This window comes from Lonchura striata, chromosome 4 (assembly GCF_046129695.1).
Source record: "Lonchura striata isolate bLonStr1 chromosome 4, bLonStr1.mat, whole genome shotgun sequence".
In the NCBI taxonomy this organism is placed as follows: Eukaryota; Metazoa; Chordata; class Aves; order Passeriformes; family Estrildidae; genus Lonchura; species Lonchura striata.
In genome coordinates, this window is record NC_134606.1 from 15,471,393 (window position 1) to 15,493,418 (window position 22,026).

General features: G+C 38.6%; 1 protein-coding gene across 14 annotated transcripts in view; it reads right to left on the reverse strand.

Annotated features, from left to right (window-relative positions):
- Positions 1 to 730: 730 nt before the first annotated feature.
- The window catches only part of LDB2 (LIM domain binding 2), a 363,936-nt gene continuing 342,640 nt past the window's right edge, over positions 731 to 22,026 (reverse strand). For 3 of the 14 annotated variants that reach the window (XM_077782782.1, XM_077782779.1, XM_021554346.3), the window contains 3 exons: positions 12,226 to 12,349; positions 10,973 to 11,124; positions 731 to 2,023 (listed from right to left, as the gene is read on the reverse strand). In XM_077782782.1, the coding sequence (XP_077638908.1) occupies positions 1,793 to 2,023; positions 10,973 to 11,124; positions 12,226 to 12,349 (507 nt within the window). In that variant the 3' untranslated portion in view covers positions 731 to 1,792. Of the gene's footprint in view, positions 2,024 to 4,700; positions 4,847 to 5,307; positions 9,843 to 10,972; positions 11,125 to 12,225; positions 12,350 to 22,026 lie in introns of those variants that run through there. The other 11 variants (XM_077782785.1, XM_021554357.3, XM_077782784.1 and 8 more) reach the window with 8 other exon arrangements.

The window sequence follows — 22,026 nt, forward strand, 5'->3', positions numbered from 1 at the left end:
CACATTTCCCTAGGCTGGCTTCTGGGTATATCTACAACCACTAAGAAAAAACCTAGGAGCTCTTCAGCTGCTCTTACAATGTCAGCAATATTGAAAGTGGAGTTTCAGGGAAGAACAAAATACCTCTCCCCTGCACAAAAGGCAGGATTGTGTAGATTCAGCATCTCTCTGCTGACAGTTCTTCCTGTGCTTCCCACTTGCAGGGCTGCCCAGGTGCCTGGCTATGTGGGTGTGTGCCTCAGTCCTCCAGCTCAGCCCGGGGCTTTGCGGGCTGGGCTGTGCTCAGGGCACCTGCACAACTCCAGGGGTTTCCCCTGAACAATTGATACAATAGCAAAGCAAAGAAAGGAGGATTTTTAAAATCCTCTCATCACAGTTGAGAGACTCATCATCAAACTATCAGACAGCATTCAGCAGAGTGGAAATCCCTGCTCCAATAAGCCCTGGCTCTGGAAGGCAAGGATGCAAAGTTGAGGATGGAGCTTCTCTGGCTGGATGCCCTGAACACTTGGCTCTCACTGCTGTAACTCACCTGTTACAGGTGCTGCACATCCTTGCTAGTAAAAAGCATCAAACCAAATTGAGCTGCAAGCAATTCACACCTCCCATAGGCTTTCCCTTTAGCTGGAAAAAGACTGCAATTCAGTGAAACACTAATTCCAGAAATCCCTGGTGCATGATCCTGAACATGGGTGTGCTGTTGTGCATACAAGAAACTGCAAATGCTGTATAAGAGCACATTTGTTAACACAGTTTATTGGCACACTTATTGGCAAAGCATACATAAAATACAATTGTATTATATAACACACTGACTCACTGTGTCTTTACATGATGAGTTGAACATATTAATATGTAAATGAAAAAAAATTAGTTTATTTTATAAAGTTTCACATAAATACACCGGAATAAAAAAACAAACCAAAACAAAAAAGTAAAACAAAAATGAGGGCTTTACAAAAATATTATACAAGAAATATACTATGAAAAGAAATAACAACAAAGCCAACTCAGATACAATAATAAAAACACAAAAGTTTTAGATTTATTAAGCTGCCCACAAAGTTAATGGATTACATGGCTTTAAAATATCTGGATCGACAGCAATTTTACAAAGCATAAACTCTCATAGGACTGGGTGTCTTTTTCCACATAAAAATATTTCTCATGTCTTTGATGAAAAAAAGACATTTCTTGTTTCAGTATTTTTTATTAAATGATGGGTAGAGTATCTACTGGCATCAGCTAAGTGTAAATTAAAAATGCTGGATCCTTTAAATGATTAACTGTTGAAAGAAAAGTTAAAGAATGAATAAAAGTTACTTTCATTTACTTTTGCTTAAAAGCTGATCTTTTTCTGAAACAAGAAATTTCAGGTGCAAGTTGAAAAGCAGAAAATATATTACAATTGTAAAAAGTTTTACATAGTTATGTTAATGAGATCCTGAGCACTGATGACTTGTTAAAATATGGCCATTGTTTGATGAGGAAAAAAACAACCCCTTCCAATAAAATGCACTGTCAGAAATTTGCCATGAGATGCTGTTTAATTTTCAGTTATTTTAATTGAGGTCAGTGCCAGTATCTAGTTGAATGACAATACTTCCAAGGAATGTATATGGAAGCTTATACAAGAGTTTTCCCTAATGAAAAAAGTTGGATAACTTTAGTTTAGAAATAGATACTGTATCATTTGAAAGGTGTTTCTTTAAATTTTATTTTGAAGAATGCTGTGAAACGGTAATTAATGACCCACTGAGGTACATTGCAGTGGGAACTGCTGCAGAATAACCTATTGGGAAGCTTGTGGTGTGGGGTTTTCAGATTTAGTCTCCTGGTTAGCAGCAGGTTTGCTGTTCCATGGGCTGTTATTTCCCAGTGCAGGTGAATTGTTGAAATCTTCTTCATCATCCATGCCATTTGCTGCATCATACTGTGTATTCTCTAATCTAGTGATAAGCCTTTCGTCTTCATCCCCAAACTCGCCTCCCATCAGAGTTGGTTCTCCTACCACCATCACATCCTGTGAACAGCACCCAATATTTGTTATATGGAAACCTTGAGAGAGAAAAAATCAACTTAAAAAAATTATGTTAGAGAATTCACATCTCTTTTATTTTGTGACATTTGAACAACAGAGTTAGAAGTTCCCATATAGTAGGAACAAGGAGAGAGGCTTACATTTTATTTATAATTTAATTAAAAACTGTAACACATCTCTATAGTCGCATGCTCATGGCTCTGGATCTCAGAAACCCCAAAACTGAAAAGCAGATAGGCTGAACAATATGCCTGATTTTAAGCAAATAAACAGGCTATGAAACTTCCTTTAAACTTCTCCTTAAAATATTTAGCCTTTATCCAGTAAATCTTTCCTGAGCCATTTTCTTTGGAGAGGCACCAGGGTGTATCTCAGTTGGAACTTGGTGATATGCGTATTTTAAAAGTAGTTTAAAAGAAACCACATTTCTTATCCTCAGACTTCTCAAACGTGGAGCACAGCACTCTAATAAAGATGGTAACTCTCTTATCCATAGCCAGCCAAGCCCTTTTACGCATCCAATATACTTGACATTCTGCTACTTAATTATGGTAATTAATTTAGGTAAAGTTTTCGATAAAAACAATGTTCACACTGATTTGACAATTTGCATAGCTAATTAAGTCATTAGCAAAAACCTGCTGATTGCCAACAAGCCCTGAATTTACCATCTGTTATTTCATGGTGCCTGTCACCTAACTCCATGTAGGCAACCCTGCCGCCAATCTGTGCAGTAAGAGGACCAATCTGTCCAGCTGGTACCGTAAAAGCAAGATGAAGAGTGCTAATTATAATTACACTGATGAAGCTAGTACTCATCAGAAACTAAAGCATGCAAGAAAGAAAGAATTCATCTAATCACTGCTTTAAGTACAAATTGTCCTTCCATGAAAACAAGTAAACCGCCTACTGTACTCCAGTGCATCACAGATTTGCTGCAAAAAAACCTAAGCAGCATGGGATAGAAAGGTGCAAACTTGAGACTGGAAAGCAAAGGTGCAAAGCCAGAGAGCTCTCTTGTTCTCTCTGTTCAAGGGAGGATCAGGCTGCTGTGCTAACAGCTAAAGAAATATGTGGGATGCATCTTTTCATGCAGCTCAGGTGTCAGGGCATCAGGTAGTGCTTGCTAGAAGTGCAGTGATTCCAGATGTGTAGCTTTGTTCCTGCTGATCTAACAAGCCCTTCCAAGAATCCTGGTGAACAATGGATTCATTTTTTTAAAGGCTCTGTTCCTCCTTATGAATGTTAATAGCAAACAGAAGACAAATGTTTGCATTTAATAAGGTTTCTTTTTAATCAGATATCTACTTCCTTCATGACAAAACAATACAAATTATTGCCTGCAAGTGTTTACACTATTTGTTGATATCCCTCAGCAAAGGCTGGCATGTTACAAAAGAATGTTTGTCTCACATTTTCAGCCTGTTCTATGTAAAAAATTTGAGAGTATATGAAATTGTTATATTCTTTATTCTTCACTTTGTCTGTTTTGCTACTCCATATATCCATAAAATATTAGTTAAAAAAACTCACACACAGCTTTGTGACATAGATGTTTAAAAGACAAAGGTGTTCATAAGCAAAAGTTTATTCTAATTTATCCCACCCCTCTAAACAACAGGCAATGTGTAGTGTGCACTGCTGGACCAGACCTTATCCCATTGTATTGGGAGAGCATGAATGACCCAAGAGACCTGGCAGAGGACAGCGAGTTGGGTGTGAGTGTGCTGAGTTACATGGCAGGCAAAAAGGACCGTGGTGGCTGAAACACAGAATCACAGACTGAGGTGGCAACAGCTGCTTTTACTTAGACATTCTCAAGGACAGACCTCAAGCTCTCTCTGTTGCCATACAGCAAGAGGTCAAGACTCGGATGAGACTTAGACAAGCATGTCAAAAATCACTGTGGGGCTGCAGCAGCTGCCTGGGGGGGCCACGTGAAAGAATTAAATATGTATTACATCTATCAAATGATTGGGAGGGGAAATGTGCTTAACAGCTGCGAGTGCTGAAAGGAAGACAATCACTTTAGGCCAATCTGAGGAGATGTAGACTAGGGTACTAAGATGGCATTAAGTAAACAAAAATGTAATCCCCACTCCTAAGACAATATTCCTGTTCCTGATAATGGCAGGCTGAGGATTAATGATCCCATGGGAACAGTGCTAATTTTACTGCTCAGGTCACCTAACACTAGGCTGGGAAAAAATCTCAATCTGTGGTAGGAAACATTCGTGGGGAGATGTTCAATGACCTTGTAAGTATTTCCACCTCTGATTTCTCAGGTTCATTTCAAATATTATTCCTTTCATATAATGACTCCCACTGAGAGAAGAGTTTGCACTTGTATTTCCCTCTATGCTATTCAGTCTATCTCTCTCTCTCTCTGGGAAATGAACTACAATTATATTGAGGTTAGTGGAGTTTTCCCTTACTCTATTTAAAAGATAGATATCAAAGCAATCGTTACAGGACATCTGAAAAATAATTCTTGACAATCTTGCCATTTACAGTTATATCAGGCAAAAATAGTGTCTCAGGAAGCGCACATGCTCTTTCCTCCCCAGAGGATTCTGCTCCTCAGACTGAAAGCTGAAGACCCCACCAAGTGCACCCCATTGAACCTCCACTCACTAGATCCCGTGCAATGACCACCAACCTCTGAGGAGGACTGGAAGTGACTCCTTTTAGAGCCCCTCAATGCTTCTCCTTAAATTGGCCAGTGGGGGTCACTGCTGTTGAATGACACAAGGCTCCATCCCTCCCAGGGTTGAGGCTGCAGCTCTGGAGTGCTCCTAGCTCCTGCTCATGGAGTGAGAAGCAGAATCCAAGAATTAAACCCTAGTCTCTTGCATGGCAGCACACACTGCTATGGCCTAGTTATGGTAGCACATATTTGACTAAATTAGTTTAAAAAAGATTTAGACTGTAGTCACTCAATCTTATTAATTTACTCTGTGATTAGAAACAACATTTTTGGTCAAGGAATGTCTCAGGATAGTAAAATATGGCTGTAGTGAAGCACTGTAAATAAAGCAGTGGTTGTTTTACATTATGTGATAGAAATGTAGTATTTTATAATATAACCACAAAAGCAGCTTTCATGTATATCATACCTTTCATCCTGTAATAACCCTAGTTGCCAAACTTAAATTGATGCATATAAACTATATAAACATAGATCACTTCACACAACACTCAAATGCAAGCACTTCTATTTAACAGACTGGTCATTTCTAGGTTTCTTTTTTTTTTTTTTTTTTTTTAATACCAAGCCTCAAAATTTAGCTCTGCCCCGCCTAAGCAACTAAGTTTTTTAACTTGGGATGGCATCCTAAGTCTAAACAATGTCTTAGTGAAGTTTGGATGCAAAGATATCTGTTGGGCCATGCAAAATTCCCCATCCCTGAGCCTGCCATCTTTGCTGCTGTTAATTCGTAGCCTTGCTCAGTGTGTTACAGTGATCAGTTTGTAGCTCTGTTGTCACAGCCCCAAGAAGTAGACAAACAGTGCTTCACAAGCCTAAGGTAATTAAAAATGCCTGGCACTCTCAAGTATATCATTCAAGCACATCTCATCCTCCAAGGACCGAAAGTTGCACTAATTTCAGCAGCTAGCATACCTCTAAGTGCTAAGTTGAAAGAAGAAGGGCTCCTCCTCCTGCTTTGTGTTAGTGGTAATTATTTTAATAATTGACTTATTAGCTCCTTGGCACAAAAATTATTAATGACTGAGAGCCCCACTGCTGTCCACACCCATAATGGTCACTGCTTCCATGCGAAAAACATCAGACTGACATTGGTATTGAAATGATCTTTAGAAACAGAACTGACTTTTTAATTAGGTTTCAGAATAAACACTTTCTAGAGAAAAAGCTTTCACATCTCATCATAATTCTCACTGTTAACTTGACATTCTGTTCTTGTTTGGAATGTTTTTCCTAAAGCACAAAAACTGAAAACAAAGTTATTCTCTCTCATCTCTTTACTACTAAATCTTAGACTCTGATTTGCATGGTTTTGAGACATGGGATAATTTTTGACACTAGTCTCTGGCCCTGGAACTGTAGCTCTGGTTCTACAACATCCACTACAAAACACCTAAACCTACCCTGTTTCTGAAACACATATGAGACTGTATTGCTTCCTTCCACAATAGCAGGTTTATTTATGGATTTGGTTTCTGAGTTTACAGAGAGCTACAAAGAGAAAGAGAGATTATTGTGGAATGTAACTTGCTTAAAGAGTACAAGGAGGTTCTACTTTAGACTCTGGATATACCAAAGAATGTTCCATTTACTCAGTGGCCTGTAGTGATGCTTTATTCTTTCCAACACATGATATTTCACTGGGTTTATGGTTACAGCATTATACTCTATGGGATCTTCATTATTAAATGAAAGCAAAATCCACCTATTAATTTCTGTGGTGATGACTGGGAGCAGCATAGAGCAATGGTTCTTAGAGTTTGTGAGAGTTGTGGATGGCTATCAAGTTTCAAATATATGAAAATGGATCAATGTGCCCTGTTTTAATTAAACTTAAGAGAGGGTCATATTTTAGTGAAAATAGCTGTATGGACCCCTTCTGATAACCTTGATTATTCCTGTAATCCACAGATCATAGTATACAAATCATTGCTCTACAGTACAAGAGTTTGGGCTTTCAGGAAACTTTTATTTGAAACAGAAGAATATGAAAAATGCTAAGGAATATGATTTTAGTCAGTAAGAAGTCTTGAAAACTGAGCAAAGACGGGAAAATATTGCAGCTAGCTTCAAATACTAGAGGAAATTACTAGTACTGTGTGAGCAGTAAGACTATGACACACCCAAATTAGGTAACTAATTTCTTTAAAATGATAGGAAGGCTAACATGAGAAAGGCAGGTTTTGTATGAACCTTGCAGAAGAACTCTTGCCCATCTTTGCTCTTTGTCTAGAGGAAATTGGTAACTCCAGTTTCTGCCCAATGAGCCTTCCAAAGATCAGATGTGATTGAAAATATGAACAGATCCAAGTTTAAATTAGTGAAATCTGCTGAGAATAAGGCAGCTGAGCAGACTACAGTTTCTGGGTCCCTGTCCTGTCTGTTTTCTTTATGCTCTAAAACCAGTCAATGCATCTATGGGGAGCACTGGCAGTACTGAGCCTGCACCCATGATGGCCTGAGAAAAGAAAACTTCTTTTTGTGCTAAAAACTTCTAGTTGTGCTGACTTTAGAATCACTTAGCTCTACTTACACCACTCTACAGTGTGTTATCTTGGCACCTACAGGATTTGGGTCAAAAGCATCACTGGACAAGCAATGGGCCAGCCTAAGAAGAGTTGTGTAGTGTAATCATGTGGCATGCTAGCTAACTGCATTTGTATTAAGGATGTAGGAAATATGTAGGAAATATGTAGTACATAGAAAAGGTATTAAACAAAGGACTTGGGCCAGAAGAGTCATGTTGACAAGAGATCCTGAAGTTCTGCAGTCAGTAGCCTGAGAATCAACAGAGAAACCACTGCTCATCCCACCATCATAAGAGAAAATGGGTACAATAGAGTGCAAGTGACTGTCAAAAGGACAAAACTTTGTATTTTATTTACCACAGTTGAGAAAGTATAAGCAATAGTTAGAGCTAAGAGCATAGACTGAGACTGAACATTTTCAAAATCCTGATGAGAGGGAATATAACCACCCACTAGCAGAGACCCTTCAGATACTTTTATGGATTGTCATTAGAGATGTATCAGAATGTGCCAGCACTGTGGAAGTGCTATTAAAATTAAGGCAACACAAGGAGCACAAATTATACTGATTGATTAGGCTTCAACAACTGAGCTTCAGGATGCATTGCCAATCTGACCCATGCATGGAAACATGATCACATAATTTTGGTTTCTGAGCTTGGCTCTGTATTTTCTGCACTGTCCCTGCCTGGACGACTGATCAGAAAATAATACAGGTAGAGGAAATGGAACAACCTTCTCCTTCTACTGGTAGAAGAATGTCTGTCTGACAAGTAACATTCCCTCATCAATCAAGGTTTGCCCAATGTATTTATCTGAAGAGCTGGAAGGGGCTGTGGGGAAAATGACAAAACTCTGAAGCTTCAAGATTTGCCATAGCTGATAGTGCTTCTATTATCTGGACTGTCCTGAATATGGGACAATTTCCTCTCCAGGCACAAAGACCTCATTAAAGAAACAGAAGTTAATGGGTGTGAGGGAGAAGTGTGGATGAGGTGTATGGTAAGTTCACATATTTGCCAGACTGCATGCAGCACTAATGTAGGAGAAAAATGGAGTAATTACTAATGTCCTATGCCAAGAAGCATCACATAGAATACAGGCTAAGAAAACACTGTTTAATCAGGATTAATTTAATATCAAAGTTAAAACAACACAGAAGAATAAAAGAGAAAAGAAATTAGATGTGATTATCATGGAGAAACTGACTTTGCTGGCAGGGAAGAAATCATTGGAGAAAAAGAAAGCTGGAACACAGGACTTCATATTAATCCAGGGTTGATACAGATATGAGCTCATTGTGGGGTTCTCCAGTGGGGAGATTGAGAAAATTGGAACTGAAACTAGCTCTGGCTATTTGAGTCATCTGGATAGAAGATGCAGTGATTTCATTCCTCTTCTCTAATAAAGAGAAGTGAAATGCTTTTAACACTGAAAGTAAATGATTTCAGTAGGGTGGGTTTTTTTTTACTGAGCAGGAAAATCCCATTCACAGAAAGCTGCACAGCCAAATGAATATTTTAGTGAATTGAAAACTGCCAAATTGTGTTCAAGGATCTCTTGTCTTGTATTGCATGTAAAGGAAACCAAACATTAACTACTAAAGGATACATTTAAGTTACAGATATGAGAAAGGAACAGAAAGCAAGTTACTGCTACCTGCAGCTATCTTCAGAAAGCAATGGCAACAAGGTCCACTTCAAAGAATGCATAATTTTGAAGAGGCGTGGGATAACATCTCTTTATTAAAGTGAAAAGCGTGGAATAGTTTTACACTGAAATATCCTCCTGCTAAAATTATTTTGAGTTGTCTACTCTACAGGGTGGCCAAACCATCAATTCCATCTGGTTTGCTATCTTTGCTGTGGGGAAGATGGGAAGAGCTGTTAGTATGTCAAACTGAACAGCAATGCATTTTCCCCTTTGCAGATGGAAAGGAAAAGTGTCCTAAAAATGGAACCTGATCCTCCATACAGAAGGGTTGGAACCATTTTGCTACTCTGGTACAGAAAGCAAAGAATATTGAAAAATATTGAGTATGCAACATCCTAAAAGTAAATGAAGGCTAAAAATCCATCCCTCATACCATAATAAACTTCACCAATATGTCTCAGATGCTCAACTATCATCTCCATCAGAAGAGCAGCCTTGACTGCTTCATCTGTCACGAGTAGCCTTCAGCACCTGAAGTCACTTTCAACCTCAGTGGGAGTGACAGGTAACTATCAGAGGGCTCAGTCACATTCAAACATTCAAATGTTCATGGCTACCACTGAATGCAACAAAAGTTCTCTCTCCAGGGAGGAGCAGGCTGAAGAAAGTCAGGGGTTCAGATTCTGGTCCTGCTGAAGTCTGAGCAGGGTGCAGCTGATGGAAAATGTCTACTGTCTTTTAAAGCTGGAGACAGCAGGGAACTAGCTGGTTGCTTGGTTTTGCACTTCATTGCAGTTTTTTCTTAAATATGGTTGAATATTGATCCAAAGGTTTTTCTGGCAGATACCATCAGTGGGGCAGAGTGGTGCCTGCCACCAGGAGATCAGGTAGTCAGCCTTCTGACTGCTTTGTGCTGCCAGAAAAACACAGAGATGCCTATATTAGGGAAAGAATCTGACTCTGGGGATGCAAGCCAATTTTAATATGACAAGAAGGAAATATGAGTTTAATGTACTGAAGCCCAAAGCTGTAAACTAGTGGATTGCTAAATCAGTTGCTAAACAAAAATCTTCATTTCATTTCACCATTGTTAGTCTACTTCTCTTTTTAAAACCTGGATATTCAAACTTCCTAGTAAGTGTGTGCTTTGTACTAGCAAAACGCCTATATTCTTTGTCAGGTTTCAGAGGAGACCTACCCCTTCCTATTTGCCAATCAGAAATCAAATAAAAATACCTGCATGTTATTCCCAGGATAAGACTTTATGGTTCCTCTAATATCAAATTAATTTCCCAAGCTTTCAAATGCATAAGCTATCTCCTTATTGACTAATGCACACTTTGTCACAATTCGGGGTCTGAATACCCCTATATTGTGACTAAGGCAGTAAATGTGACATTATGGAAGTGCTGATACAGTTGTTTCTCTGGAAATGACTTGGTGTCTCCCTGTACAGTTAGGATGTCAAGAATTACAGCTAGTAGGGTGGATAAGCTGAGAACCATATTCCAGGGGATCTACCCTCTGCACATGGAGTGATTGGACAAAGAAATAAGCTCTGCAGGTAAATCATAACCTGTTCCTGTTCAGCATCTGCACCTGGCACCAATTAGAGATAAGGCACTAACACAGAGAGACCAGCAGCTTCCTCAGGAACAGCTCTCCTGTACCACTGGGACACATCCTTGCTTGGCACCTGGCAGATGAAGTCTGCAAGGCTCATGCTGTGTCTAAAAACACAAGGCCTAATTGAGTCCTACCATTAGTGAAGGGACTCCCTCTGGCAAAAAGAGGAACCGGCCCAGGCCTTTAAAAAATCACATCTGATCGTCAGGACATTTCTATTTGAGGGTCCTGCATTAAAGCTGCACTGCAGAGCAGCTCCTTCACACCTCTCCACTCATTCCCCAGCTTCCACAGCACACTGTGCAAGATTGCCTTTTGCTTGTGATAGCTTTGGCTCAAGAATGCACCTTCTTTACAATGTATGGGAAGAATTAAAGACCATAAGTGATTCAGGCCTAAAAGGAAAGTGAGACTTACAGGTACCTGACTTGATAGACTCAGGTTTGCAGCAGCTGACTTTTTCTTGCTGTTGGTACTGTTTGCGTTGTTCCCAGCACTACTGTTGGAAGTGCTGCTGGTAGAGTTTTTCCTTTTTCTCCGTTTGGTTGTTGGTTGTCTTGTGGGTTCTGCTGCAATACAATGATAAGAAGGAAAGCAAAAGGCAGATACTGTGAAGCAAGAACTAAAATGATCCGTAAGAAGAAGAGCTGAAATACTTTTTCAATTAGCTTTAAATTGCTGAGTTTAATAGTAGTTAGATTTAACATACAAACTGTAGAATGATATTTGGACCCAAACTAATGGTATCTGCTTTCAATATTTTTCTGATGGATTGACAAAGCTTATTGTCCTGGCATTGTCTATAAAGGTATTCAAAAGCATTTTTCTGATGGGAATATCATTATCATTATGGTCAAAGTGACTGTGGAACTTTCTGAAAGTCACACAGCAAGAAAAGGTGCTGAACAAAAATGCAGGTTTTACTGTGATGTAGGGTACAGCCTCCAGTGACCCAGCCAGGGACAAAGGCTAAAGGAGCTTCCTGCCCTACTGCTGCCATTGATGCAGCAAGCAACAAGCAACCACCCTTTGAGCTCCTACATCCTGTGTGGGCTTCACCTTTACACTGCTGCTCCCAAGAGAAGCCATGAAGGGTGCCAAATGCCATTGCCCTGCAAGCCTAAAAAACTCAGACTGAATCAGGACAATGACACAGCTTTGCTCTAACTGGCAAAACACACAGGGGTAATTGTTCTTCTCAGAATTTGGCCTGGGCACCCATGTGAACACTCTAAGATACAAAAATCTTTATAATCTGAAAAAAGAGAGAATTATTATTTTGAAGTGTAACAGGAACGAGATTAGGTCCAGGCCTGTAAATAACTTAATATTAGTCTCAAAGACAATTAATTATGAATTGTAGCTGTAATTTCAGAGTCACAGCAGGAAGCAGGATTACACAATGAATTCTAATGGACCCAGTAGGCATTTTGCATTCAATCTACACATATTTTTGTACTACATTATATCCTAGTCATAGTGAAGCCATCTCAGTGTGCACATCTATAAATCAGTTGTGTCAGACTGAAATAATAAAATATCAGAATAATTTTCAGGCTTGCTTTGGGAGCATTGTTAACTTTTATTATTTTCCTTTACAAGTAAGATTTCTCATTGCTTCTCTATTAATTTTATTATAAAATAAGTGGAATTTTGGAAGTGAAACATACCTGGTGGGGCCACCATTCTCTGCCATTTTTGAAATAAGCAAGTCTTCAAGCAGTCTCGAGGACTTAGATTGTAAGTTTTATGTCTTGACATCAGTTCCTGCATTGGCTCCAGTATAACACACAACTAGAAGAAAAAACCAGAGTAGAACAGTTTCATCCAAGCAAAGCCTCCATTGATCAGTATTTACATAGTTGGAAATTATTATTTTTTTTTTTTTTTACTCTTGCTAATGGAGCAATGCCTTATACAGTTCAGTTTAATCTGCACTTGGATTGCAAAATCAAAACTCTGAATTGGGAAAACTTTTTCTTGCTATTTGTTATCCTAGGTAATTATATCAGATAAACTTCATCTCTAGTCTTCCAGGCTACAGAGATTTCACAAGACTAGAAAATGTTCATGCTTCATTGCCAAAGCTGCAAAGATTTATAAATAATAAAATGCCCATAGTGGATTAGTATTCCCACAGCAAAATGTGTTCTTCTGACCTGCTGCACACCACAATGAGAACTTATAAATGATCTTGTATTTTGATATTGCATGCAAAATAATCTAGGTAATTTTGGGCTTTTTTTGTTGTATGAGGACTATACACTCTCTTCCTATCATATGAATGTACCGTACAAGGGAAAAAATAAGAGAAGCATTTTATTTGTCTTGTCTTCTTGAATGCTGAATATATAGGATAGAAATTTCTGAAAACATGTAATTTCAAACATCTTTTTTAAATAGAGTCTTATATATTTTCTACCTGTTCATTAATATTAATAATTAATATTGTTCACTGCTTTCTACTCCTGTTAACACAGCAGACCCAGCAGAATGAGCACTATGCTGCTTTCTATTCTCTCCTGTTTGTAACCACGGAATCATTTCCAGTCATTTAAACCTCACTCAAAGCACAGAAAGCTACAAAATTGCACACGTGTAACCGAGGGCTTACTCTTGTTTGCCAGAGCCTTGGTTTTCAGCCATCCTAAATGATGAGGGAAACTCCAGGTTGACCTGCAGGTGTTACCTGAAATTTGCAGGGCTGGCACATAGGAGGAAATGGTTCCTTCCTTGCAAACTGAGAACATATGATAAGGAAGTAGCTGGCACAGAATAAGCATGGAGCCTGCATGCCATTTTTAGTCAGTTTTCAAAGCAGAATTACATTTAGAAGCAGGTTTGTCTTTTTTTGCTATCAGAAGTAGGGCAACAAGTTGATCAAATGATTGGAAGTTAGAATGGCAACTGAAGAAAGGCATAACTTAAGTGAAATCTTGTTTGAATTATTTACTTAACAAAGTTTTGCTGAAGAAGTGTCCAGGACTTGCTTTAGCAGGAGATGTTTCCCCTTTGTTCTTTTACAAACATATAAGACAGGAGACAAATTCTTCTCTCTGGGCTGCAGAGCTAAGCAATGCTTGCTCCATCCTCCCTAAGTGTACCCGTCTCTCATTCATATAAACAGAGATGCAAAGTATGCAGGGAAAATAGTTGAAAGGGACCTGTCATGAGGACTGAGACTAATTCAGCATTTAAATATTACTGTGGATTGGCACTGCTGTTTGATGAGCCTTCCATTAACAGCAGTTAAAACAGAGATAACATAAAGCAGCAGGGAGAATGAAGTGCTTGAGTATGAGAAATTATTTTTTTCCAACTGCAGAAATTGAATCTGCAGTTGCCTCATTGGTGTTTTTCTTAGTTTTTACATATTTTTTGTAAAAAAAAATTTTGCAAGATAATCTAATAGATAGAAAGCTACTATCACATAGTGCAGTCTGGGCTTGGATTTTAATCTAGTTCAATATTCAGCAAAAATTAAGATCATATATATGCAGGATCCAGTTTATGCTGTGAAAAGGATGTTGTATTTTGAGTTGATATTCAATTTATTCTGAAATCTGCAGGTGCTTGCTCAGGTTTTTTTGTGTGTGTGTATGTGAGTGAGAAAAAAGATTTGTGATCATAATGGACATCATTGTTTTGACTCTCAAAATTCTGGGTTTCTGGCATAGCTGGCTAAATTTTCTTATTATGAGCTGACAGCAGCAAGCATGAAAAAGATACTTGTGATAATTCTGAACAAACTAGTTACCCTGGGCAAAGAACTAGACTCACACAGCTCTACTGCTGCTGGGACTAAAAAGACATAAATGTATATGTCGGTCCTTCCAACATTTCCTTAAGGACACTTTATTCATGATATACTTACTCTTCCCTAGATATTTATTATTGGCAACAAAGAGAATGTTTATTCTTTATCAGCTTGGCAAAGATGTTTGCTATTGTGCTCTAACCATAATGTGCACTGAGAACTAAGCTGTCCCCACTGCCTGTGGATATCTTGACTGCTAATCTTGTATATAATCTCTTTCCCTTCACACACAAGATTAAAATGGAATACAGAACCAATATGTAGAAATGCTTGACTGATCTCACTTGCATAGAGAAAAAAATATGGGCACTGAGGGCATGGAAAAGTCTCTGGGACATGGAAAACTCTCATGTTCTGGAAACCTGGGAGATGAACCCACTCACATTAATTCTTCTGGTTTTTGGGGAATTCATAACCATTTTCTTCCTCTAAAGACTGAAAATTGTAAGGTCAGCTTTGGATGCTTGAGTAATAGCAGGGCATTGAACTCTATAGTTTTAAATGTATCTAGCTCATGTGAATTTGGCATAAGGGTAAAATGAATGGGATTGAAAATTATTGATATCAAATCTCACAGTCTTTTTTGGTGACCTTTGAGACCTACTTGAAATCTAAAGTGACTCAAACCCAAATCCTTGAAAGAGGAAATGATTGTGCTCCAATTATCTTAAGTCCAAAGAACTTGCCAGTGACAACAACCTTGATTTTTTTCAAAAAAGACAGATTAAAAATGTGGGGACAAGATGCATTTAAAAGCTTGATTGGCCAAAACCACCTGCTGTCTTTAACCACCAGTGGGCAGGTAACTGGCTGACACTCTGGGTTGACAGAGTGAGTTCTTAAAACAAACCTAATGAAATGTTTTATACTCCTACATTCATTGCTGTATAGAAGCCTGAGGCTTAAACTGTCTATTCCCCACAGATCATCTAGTCTCCCACTGTGAGATTTCTTCAAAACATCAATTTTAATGTTTTTTTCAAGCACTGGATAATACCAAAATGTACAAGTTTTTACTATAGTACTATATTAATAATATTTGGAACACCAACAAAACCAATCTCTTCTACAAGGAGTTTCTTCACAGCTTGAAATCAGTCACCCAAGAAAATAGCCTAAAGACTTCAAGAATTTAGTGTGGTGACGTTGTATGATTACAGAAGTAATTTCTACATTCCTAGGACTACAGAAACTTTAATGGCAATACTTGACAAGAGAGATATTTCTGAGTTCCACACATAGGCAACATTAGAGTTGGGATCCATATGCCTGTGCATAGGTGTCCAGTGCCAGTTGAAATGCCCTAGATGATGCTGGATCTGATCCACCAGATCACTCTTGCTGTCCCAGAAGGATACAAAGCTCCTTGTGCATGTTTCAGGCAATAGAATGTGTCTTAATTGTGTGTGCAGTTGAACCAAGCCTAAAGTTCAAAGAAAAATGTTGTTTGTTCTAGCTTTTAAAACTTATTTGGAAAAATATGTATCATAATAGATTATGTACTTTCGAGTACTAAAACCCACTGAAATAACTCCACATTATGCTTAGTAACCCAATATTATTAGAATTAGTTTCTAGCTGTATTATCTGAGCTTGTTGTGATGATGTCTAACCATTACTCAGAGCTATTGCTGTTCCACTGTCAGAGCTGTGAGGTGTAGACAGCCCTAGGGGTGAACCCAGTGCTTCACACTGAGAGATCACTGGCATGAGCAGCCTGGATTTGTGGGGTCAGTACACACTGCGACCCATGCACACGGTTTAGTGCTAAATACACTGGTAGTGGTTTTCGTGGAGTTCCACATGGATCCTATGGACAATTCATCAATTAGAGGGCTTGGATCCAACTTGACGAAATGGTAATGCTATACCCTTGGGGCTCAGGGAAGTGAAAATTTGGAACATAAAAAGGAACGTTTGAAGATTGGTTTTTTTTTTTTTTTTTTTTTTTGTTGTTGTTAGTAAAACACATCAAGAAGAATTTGATTTTTTTTAAATGATTTTTTTTTGAGGAGAAAACTAGTATTTATAGGTTTCAAAAGCCGTTGTTTTTCAAGAAGAGAGTTATATGAGGAGATAGTGGTGGCACTGTAGACCGAAGTTAAAGGGTTGTGAGAATATGGATCCACACGTAATTTCCTGTAATACCTCAGTGATCAGCAGAGCCCAAACTGTCCTTCATCAGTAAGGGGTGCTATTCAGCTCTGAGATCAGTCCAGCCACACCAAGAATAGTTTCAGCCTTATAATTTTTGTTCTAATCCTGCGTTTTTATTCCATTCCGACAACAGATGCCCTTTCTGGAAGCAGTGAATATTAGCAAGAAACACCGACGTGAAAGCTCTCTTTTACGTTTTGCATGCCATGAGCTCATGGATTCTATTTCTGAGTCAGATTTCCCCGCCCGGGAAGCCGGGCGTGCCCCGGGGTTTTGGCTGGTGCGGAGGGCGGGACGCGCTGCCGGCGCTGAGCTGCAGGTGGCAGAGCCGCCCCAGCCAACAGGCTCCGCTGCCTCTGCCAGCCGCACCAAGGAGCGGCCCTGCGCTTCCGAATCCTTTTGCATTTTAAAGGGAAATCCGTGAGCCTCGAGCCTTCCCGGATTTAGCTGGTGACACTACATAATCACCCAGCCAGTTTCTTTAAATCAGGAAACATATCGGTGGCCGACAAGTCCCATGGTCTACCAAAACAAGCAAGTTTTAAGTATCTTCCTATGAGTGCCTATTTTGTCTGAATACATAAAAGTTTCACTAACTACAAAAAATGGAAATTGCTAAAATTTTTCATGTAGATGACTCTTAAAACTGCAAATGTATAATGTAACATCAGTTTTTCTGAATGAGCCGCAAGGAACCAGGCAGCAATGAGGGTGTTCCCTGAAGTTCTACTGAAATGTAGTTTTAACTCTTTGATGCTTGAAACTTCTCCGGGTCAAATGTCTGTATTAATCACTTGAAAATTATAGGAAAAGTTGCATATTCAGAGCACATGTTGATTTACCACCCTTTCTAAAAGTGACAAAACCCCCATTTGAATGGGAATATTAATCATTGGCTAATATTCAGGTAGGATGTTGACAGTGAAGGTATACCTGGAATACAATGTGCAGCCTTGAAGAGGTTCAGTGCTTTCTTTTAGAGCTCATTTTTTATCCTCCACAAAGACTGTGAATTATTAACCAACAAATCTAAACACAACAACATTTTATTTCTATGCTGAAATGCATTCTTCCCTTTGCACACTCTCTATGTGCTCTAGAGAAAACAACTCCAGCTAATGCTGCTAGAGAAATTCTGGCCCCAGTGCTTTTCCCTAGGTAAGGTCCCATTTCTTCAGTGGGGCAGGATTTCTGAAAAAAAATGAAATATTTCTGCACATCCACATCCACTGTTTTACATCCAACCACAGGTACACATTTCCAGATATCCACAATATGTTACTGATACACCTGCAGTGAGGAAAGGGACACAGCATGGATGTTTTTTCAGGCCCTCTAAAAGAGTTATACCTGGAAGTTTGACTTCTTGCAGTGGTTTCAAAACCCTGTATGAATGCCTTGGACCCCCAGCAGCACGGCACTGAAACAGGAAAACATTGCTGCAGTCCTCAATACAGTTCATTTTTGGAGTTAGAAACAGAGAAAGCTCATAGCTGATTTTAAATTTCTCTGCTCATGCTTGTTTTTCAGAATTAATGTAAGTTTCATTCCCCTGCAGAACAGAGGGAGGAATGAAAATTTCCTAGGAACATATTGCTGCTTCTTTCACTGGCCGGCTTGCAATTCACTGCTCAAAATAGCATGTGTTTTTTAAGGATCGCATGTGAATACAGAACATTTTCATCTTAAAAGACATCTTTGTTTTCCATTAAAAACAGGGAGATATAAATGAGAAATGTTTTGGGGTTTTATGAACCGAAAGAAATTAGACGGTTTTTTACATACTTGTTTTCTAGGGGGGAATGCTTTGGCTCTGTTTTAAGCTCTTGCCCAGTATGTCAAATCAAATACAAGTCTCTTCCATCAGTACATTTCAGTAGATCAGCTATATCCCTGGTCCTTCCCTGCAAGATAAACTTTAAGCCAAAGCTTTGAGGTTCATCACTCAACTTGCTATTCTTGCTACCTTTCCTTTTTGAAGAGCCACTGTGCACTCCTAATGAGATGTGGAACTAATAAATGTTCATTGTACATCCCATGTAATGATATACGTGAAATAAATAAATGTTCAATTTTGACAGTAGTTAGTGCAGCAAGCAGCAAATACAGTAACTTCTTCAACTTAAATTATAAACCCAGTTATTTTAACCTGAATATTCAAAATCCAGTCTGCACAGGGTCATTTATTTTAGTGAAACCTTAGATGATCTTTGGGACAGAATGAAAAGCCAGCTCTTAACCCCAATAGCTTAAGTAGTTCAATACCACAGAATAATCCCTAGCTTGTTTACTGTGACTACTGTTCTCTCCATATTTCCAATTCCTTTTGTGCCAATTATTTTTTAAATTGGCTGCATATAAACAGACTGAAGTCCTTGGGTTTGCTACATAGGTAGGAAACAATAGGAGTTTTGAAATCTACAAGGAGGGGGGAAACTGTTTAGAAATATGGTATAGGCAACCTTACTGTATTTACTCCTAAATTAAAGACATTTGAATTAAACAGAGAGTAATTAAAAGGTTTTAAAACTGTTACTAAAAATACTTTCTTTAGGCTTTGACTTGAAATCTCATTGAGATGAATGGGATCATACCTCTGAAAGAAATCATTTTAGACTAGCTCAGGGCTCAGCAAGACAGCACTGCATCAGGTTGAACTTGGCTCATATTTTAAGTACATCTCCAAAACCATATGGAGCGGATATTTAGTGTTAGCTTTAAAAAATACAGGATGACTTTCTGCAGCACAATACTATAGCAAAAGCAGATTCCGGGACAAATTCCACAATCTGAGATTTACAAGGTCTAGATATACTTAATAGCCACCACTCAGCACGGGAGAAGGTTCCATGTGTTGTGATACCATACTGAGTTAAGAAATATTTGTACTTGCAATCACCTAAGAAGCTAGGAATTAGAATTTTCAGCTTAACACTTGCAATATTAGTGATCATTTGCATCTACAGCTTATTATTTGTACAATGACATATATATATATTACAAAACATTGAGCCCCTTGTTCTAAAGAGTTTCCTATCTTAACTAGATAAGAGGTAAAATACTAAGCCAGGAATAATTTGGCAATAGACAGGCATTCACATAAAAACAACAATTTCATGCACCTATCTACAAGTCCGTTAAGTCCCTTGAGGACTGCTGATACATATTTAAATTGCCAATTGAAAAATATGGCTGTTTTGCCTGCTTCACATCATACAGAATGTTTTTAATTTCATTGATAACTTGGTTATTTAGGAAACAGTCCTGCCACAAGGCTCCTGGCATTCACTATTCCTTTTATGTGTGTTGCCAACCCTGGAGGATGCAGAGGGATGACACACAACTGCTGAAGCTCCATGCTGGATTCGCTAGCAAATACTCAGCACTCAGCAATGTTTATTCATCCTATGCTATGCCCTGAATGCCAGTCTAGGACTCTCCAGTTTCTCACTAACACCCAGAGGTAGCGAATGATTTCTCAATAATGCAGTATTCAGCTGCTCAATTGCTCCCAAGCTACATAGCTCATCATGTTTTTACACTGTTCTGTATCTGCAGCCATTTCAATTCCCAGCAACAGTGATAATGGAAAGAAGCAGCATTCATTTCAGGTAAGACTAAGCTTGAAAAACATGTTTTTTCAGTCAAATAACTATGAATGGATATGAAACATATTTTAACACAGCAGAGCCATCACCAGCATTGCAGCTAATTCCAGTTAGAGTGTTGGACTCCAATTTAATTTCTCTTCCTCCTTTTCTTTTCTTTTCTTTTCTTTTCTTTTCTTTTCTTTTCTTTTCTTTTCTTTTCTTTTCTTTTCTTTTCTTTTCTTTTCTTTTCTTTTCTTTTCTTTTCTTTTCTTTTCTTTTCTTTTCTTTTCTTTTCTTTTCTTTTCTTTTCTTTTCTTTTCTTTTCTTTTCTTTTCTTTTCTTTTTCTTTTTTTCCTCCTCCTTTACATATCATCTAGATAACAACTTCCACCATTGTCCTCTCCTCCATGCACTCTGGAGCAATTCAGGTGACTATGGAAACTTTGTTAGATCTTGTGGCCATTAATTCTGCCTTTCCTTGTGATGGCACCATGACAGTATCAAAATTGTGCACCTGGTTAGCAGGGAACCCAGCCTCCTTTACGGTTCAGAAAGTTTCTTCCTCCCTCCTTGTATCTCAGCAAGGACTGCAGGTTCCTCACTCCCTGCAGTGTGCCCAGGCTAGCAGAGGGACTCTGGCTGTAACAGCTCCAGAACCATTCCTGTCAATGTCCCTGTTCCTGCAGAGCTGCTGCTGAAGTGCTGTGCAGGTAGCTGAGCACATTCTTCCCTGAAAACCTAATTTGAGAGCCTACTTAGCATCATATTGTATTAAACTAAGCATTTCTTACAGTGGAGATGATCAGTCTTAGTGACATCTTCAGTTTGTAAGTAATGAGTGGTGTGAAGCACCTTTGAGATGTCACATAATGAATGTTGAACTGGACAGATGTGCTCTTCTTTCCTTGTCCAAGGCGAAGCTGGAGTGCATTTGTGGAGATGACTTTGACATATACCTTCTTTAGTTACCACTTTAGTCAATATGCTCATCATTACAGCATGTGCTGGAAGGAATTCTGTTTCAGAATATTCTTAAACATTAAAAAAATATTTTAGGGCTCTCAGTCATTGATGTAATTATTTGATAACCCTCTTCCCTCAAACTCTGGAAAGTTTTTCCTTGTGATTTTGTTTAATCTTTTTATTTAATATCCATTGTTTAGAAAGGGCTTAGAAAGGAGGTCCACTGTTTGTAGTTTTGCTTCTCTCTTTGAAGTTTTAATACTGTTTTTTAATATTTCTATTTTTTTTATTCTTTGCAAGAACTTTGCAACTTTAAACTCTTCCTGTCATTTCCCAGACATTAAAAGAATGTCCTTTCAGCAAATGCTCTTTTTCCTATTCACCTCCTGTACAATGGGGAGATGTTTTGAAAATCTCTTCCTTCAACAGCATCACACACAAGTCTTATGGGCTTTTAATTTTGTTTCCACCAGCTGGGCTCACAGTGCTTCCTACACCAAAGTAGTAGTGAAGGTTATCTGCTTCCTTTCCCTTCCCTTGATGACAAACCAGACAAAATAAGGGCTCTTGGTTTCAATAACATAAGTAGATATTCCTGGAATCCCAATGGCAGAGACAAACTGCATCCAGTTGCTGTATGTATTTTCAGCTAATGAAAAGAAAAAGACTTACAGGATGAGCCTCATCTTCCTTCTGATGGGCTTAGTTCTGAAGGCCACAAAAAACCTACAATCTGAATCACCTAAATCTCATTTAACATTGTCTAAATCTTCTTTATGGACCTCCTGTGCAATTTGGCCTCATCCAAACTGTACAGATTAGTGTTTTCTTCAATGAGGACAACCCACTTGAGCCTTTTCTTTCAGCAGAGATCCTAGTTGCAATAAAGGACTAACACATCAAATAACTAGTCTGTAGCATAAAGAAAAGCCTTGGACAGCCCA